At 37.8% G+C, this 4,246-nt stretch overlaps 1 protein-coding gene across 1 annotated transcript in view; it reads right to left on the minus strand.

Moving 5' to 3' along the window:
* LOC106101797 overlaps positions 1-4,246 on the minus strand; it is a 56,574-nt gene that overhangs the window by 7,024 nt on the left and 45,304 nt on the right. Inside the window, exons 29-36 of the mRNA XM_013281132.1 lie at positions 3,847-4,007; positions 3,215-3,525; positions 2,951-3,084; positions 2,369-2,526; positions 1,793-1,975; positions 842-1,611; positions 382-626; positions 7-40 (exon numbers count right to left, since the gene is read on the minus strand). Of these exons, the coding sequence (XP_013136586.1) occupies positions 7-40; positions 382-626; positions 842-1,611; positions 1,793-1,975; positions 2,369-2,526; positions 2,951-3,084; positions 3,215-3,525; positions 3,847-4,007 (1,996 nt within the window). The remainder of the gene's footprint in view (positions 1-6; positions 41-381; positions 627-841; positions 1,612-1,792; positions 1,976-2,368; positions 2,527-2,950; positions 3,085-3,214; positions 3,526-3,846; positions 4,008-4,246) is intronic.

Consider the following 4,246-nt stretch of genomic DNA (forward strand, 5'->3'; position numbering starts at 1 on the left):
GCCCACCTCAGCCATGTCGTTGATACGCCACCATCCGTGACTAAAGCAAAACAAAATATTACTAACATAAATGCGAAAGTTTGGATGGATGGATGTAGTTTAGAGTTTGTAAACAGCTGAACGAATTTCCATGAAATTTGGTATAGATGTAGAGGATAGTCTGGAAGAATACATAGGCTACTCTCACTTTTGTTTTTTAAAATCCACGCGGACGGAGTCGAGGGCAAAAGCTAGTTGTAAGTATTAAAACAAAATCACATATTTCGTGAACAAAAAGGCTTTTGTGTTGATGATTTTTTATTCCTATATTAATGTTAATCAACACATGTCGGACGTTTCTGAAAGTCAGTGAAGATTATAAAACGAAAAAGAAAAAGTTACCGTAGCTCTCTAGGTACGAATCCACCTTCTAACTTCTTGGGCAGACCATGGATCTTGCAGTGGTCGAGCTGGTCGAGTTCCTCGGGCGACATCTGTATGGGCGGCGGGCTGTCGCACGTCACGTACGTGCTGAGCGCGTTGAAGTTGAGCAGGCCGAGGCTGGAGAGGCCGGACGCCTTCGCCTTCTGCGATGCCGCCTCCTGCTTTGCCGCGTCCGCTTGCAGTTCCTTCTCCAGATCGTTATCCTGAATAAAGATTAGAAACAATTTAATAGTGTATAATCTATGAGTATATCTATACTAATAAATAAAGTGTAAACACACACTAATTCGTGACGTAGGATGTTAGCAATCACAGTATGTTTTTGAATAATTCGTCTTTAATAAACAATAAAATAAAGTATTTATAATTTAATAGTGTACTTGAAGTAGTATGCTTAATAAAATGACTAGAAACTTACTTGTTCTTTATTATCTTCTTCTACCTCGTCCCCTTCAAGATTTTCATTTTTATTAACACTAGCGTCCAACATATCCTGGTCCAGACCAGACATAGTCAGACTTGAATCTGTGTAAATGTTATTAGTAGGCACTTGCACACTGGTCACCATACTGTTGAGTGTGAATAAACTCGGATCGTTGAGCAAATGTAAATTATTCGATACATCCCATTTATGACCTTGGCACATCACTACTTCGGAGCATGTGTGTTCATTATCGCAAAATTCTGGAACTTTCTGTTCGTTACTCTTTTCATCGTTAATGTTAGTTAAATATGAACTCTCATGCCTTAGTATTGAGAACCATTTTCCTTCGAGCATTTTGGTATAAAGTTGCGCGTGCGCACTCTCTGCATCCATGAGTTCTTTCTTTGTTGGTCTTTCTACGATTTCAGTTTCGTCTTTGACTTTAGCTTCAGCTTTCTTAGCGGCGTCCAATTGTGAGGATACCGCTTCTGCCATTTTTCTCAATTCTTCTAGATTATTGACTAGTTCATCTTTACTCTCTTCTACGTTCTCTTTCTCCATAGTTTCCGTTTTAACGACGTTTTCTACTTTGACAATCTCTTGAGGTTTATCCATAGGTTCCGCTTGTGCAGCGAACATTGGTTTGTGAGTGGGTTTCTGGACTAGGAATGCGGTGGGGATCGAGTCTTCAATATCTAGCATGTCCTCTTCTTCATTATTTTGCTTTTGTTGAATATATTTCTCTTCCATTTTTATTGCAGAACCTGTAAAAGAACAAGTTAAAAAAGGATGAAACCAAACTGAAATTAAGACAAAGTTTTTAGACGCCTCTTTAGATAAGAACAAAAATGCATATTTATTCAGTGGTTGGTTTTAATTTTCAGATTTTTAAGGAGTCATTTTTTTTTCATTTTATCATAGTAAAGCGTTAAATTGTGTAATTACCTTCAACTTTACAAGTGCCGTGTTTCACGTTAGGTTCGTACTTGATAATCTGCGTGTGATCGCTCAAGTTCAGTTCAGACTTAATGTTCCTAAGTTCCAGTTCACTCTGCAGTTCTTCTTCTTCACGCTGCGCGTCTATCTCCTCCTCCTTATCTTCTGATGGCTCTTTTTTCTCTTTTATATCTAGCGATGATTAGAATTTTATTTTTTATTTGAATACTAATTTACAGTAAATAATTCTGACTAAAACTGTCGTTTAGTGTGGATTTAGTGATTACTGAATTGATTAAATATGGATCATAAAAGATAACTGAAAAGTTTTAATTTTACTTATCAATATTATAAACGCTATTATTTAGTTGAATGGATGGATGTTTGTTGTAGTTGGTAGCATAAACGGCTGAACGGATCTTAATTAAAATTTGGTATAGAAGTAGAATATAGTCTGGAAGAACACATAGACTACTCACTTTTATTTTTTTTTAATTTACACGGATGGAGTCGCGATCGAAAGCTATTAAATAATAAGATGGAGTATTAAAAATCTTTGCGAATTTATTCAATAGTTAGTTTTACCTTTTTTCTTTTTCTTGGCGGTATCGCTTAAGGGCTGGCCTTTCATAGCGGCGGTTTCCAGCGCCTCCTGGTAGGGCAGGATCTCGGGCTGCGCGGACTCCATCGCCTCCACGAAGATACCCCCGCACTTGCCCAGCGACCAGTACCGCCGCCAGTATCTATATACAATTATATTAAATGAAACAACTTTGGTTTCAAGGAATATATGTAATATTAGGGTTACAGTAAAATAGCTACTTTGAGGAATTCCTCACTGAATTACGTACTAATGTACTTGTTAAACTACTGTAAACTATACTAAAATACAACTGTTGTAATTATAAGTGCTGATTAGCATTTAGAATATAATCATTTTAACTAAAATTATTAAGCTTCGATTATCTTCATTTAATTAATCGATTGTTTTTTGTATGTATTAAAAAATAACCCAAAAACTACTGTGTCAATTTTAAAAAATTGATACACCATTAAAAAACTGTTTTCACTGAGTAACAAGACCTATATTTTTATTTTTTTTTATTTCACAATATAACGCTGACAAAGTCGCAGGCAACAGCTAGTATATAGTAATAAATAATGAACCTGTCCTGTCCGTAGCAGGTGGCGCGCAGTGCGTGCGAGCCGGCGGACAGCTGCTGCAGCTGCTGCTCCGACTGCCGCACCAGCTTCTCCAGCTTGCGGCCCAGCTCCTCCGATGATAGGTTCTTGTCCTCGTCCTGCACACATTGGATACATTTTATTACACACTTACTAACATTTAAATATTAGTTTAGATGGCACAATAAAATAACTAAAGTGGAACTACTACCATTTAGATATAATCAACAAAAACGAATTTGGTGTTACCTCTTCAGGTTGTGTGCCTTCGCTTTCTAAATCACTTAATATAGCGTCACAATCGCCCATAACACTGTCTTTGTCGATCTTTGAGTTATCTGCAGGAGAACATTCGTCTTTATTGTTGTTCAATATCTCCTTAGTTTTCATATTATTAGACAAATCTTTTAAGGGCGAGAGTTCTTTGTCGCTCTCTTCCATAGGTGTACTATCTTTGTATGGGGACGGCAAGTCAACTTGTTTGTTGGCTTCAGACTCTTGCGGCGAATCAACTTTGTCCAGTTTCTTCGGTGTCTCACTTTTGTCACTGATTAAATGATCTGTAAAAATAATTACAAAATTAGCTTCTTATTAGTTTCATTCTTAAACGCTAGATGGCGTTATTCTTAATATTACAAAAGATATTTATAATATAAAAATGATATGTTTCTCAAACATTAGTGAAGCTAATTTTCGCTTTTTTTTCAAAAGTAAAGCTTATAGAGCCCGCTACAGACGCTCAGTTTTGACAGTTTTAACTGAAGAGTCGAACTGTTCTGCTTAAAATCGCAGTTATAACTACTGATCAGTTAAAACTAAGCGTATGTAGCGCACTTTAAAACCAAAAATATAGTAGCCAAAGAACATGTGATTGGTATTACTTAAGTGACCTTCTTCAGAGGTGTTGAGGAGTGCGTGCGCGTGCGCGTGCGGCGGGCCGGAAGGCGTGTCGTCGACGAGGCGCTGCATGCGCTCCAGCGCCAGCGCCTGCTGCCGCTCCGCCTGCTCCGCGCGCACCTTGCGCTGCTGCAGCACGCGCACTCTGTACACAAAATACTCATTAAATATCGCACTTTCAGTCTTTAACACTTAAATGCGCTCTGTTTTATAAAAACAACATTCAACAAAAAATCACGCATTTACATCACGCATTAACCCTTAATGAAGTTAGTCATCCACTTGCCCTTGTAACTACGGAGAGTCGACACATGTGCTCTTCCACGTCTCTATCACGTCATATCTGAATTCACTCTCTTCTTTACCAACTTTTTACACAATCAA

Source organism: Papilio polytes, unplaced genomic scaffold (assembly GCF_000836215.1).
Source record: "Papilio polytes unplaced genomic scaffold, Ppol_1.0 DF823935.1, whole genome shotgun sequence".
Classification (NCBI taxonomy): Eukaryota; Metazoa; Arthropoda; class Insecta; order Lepidoptera; family Papilionidae; genus Papilio; species Papilio polytes.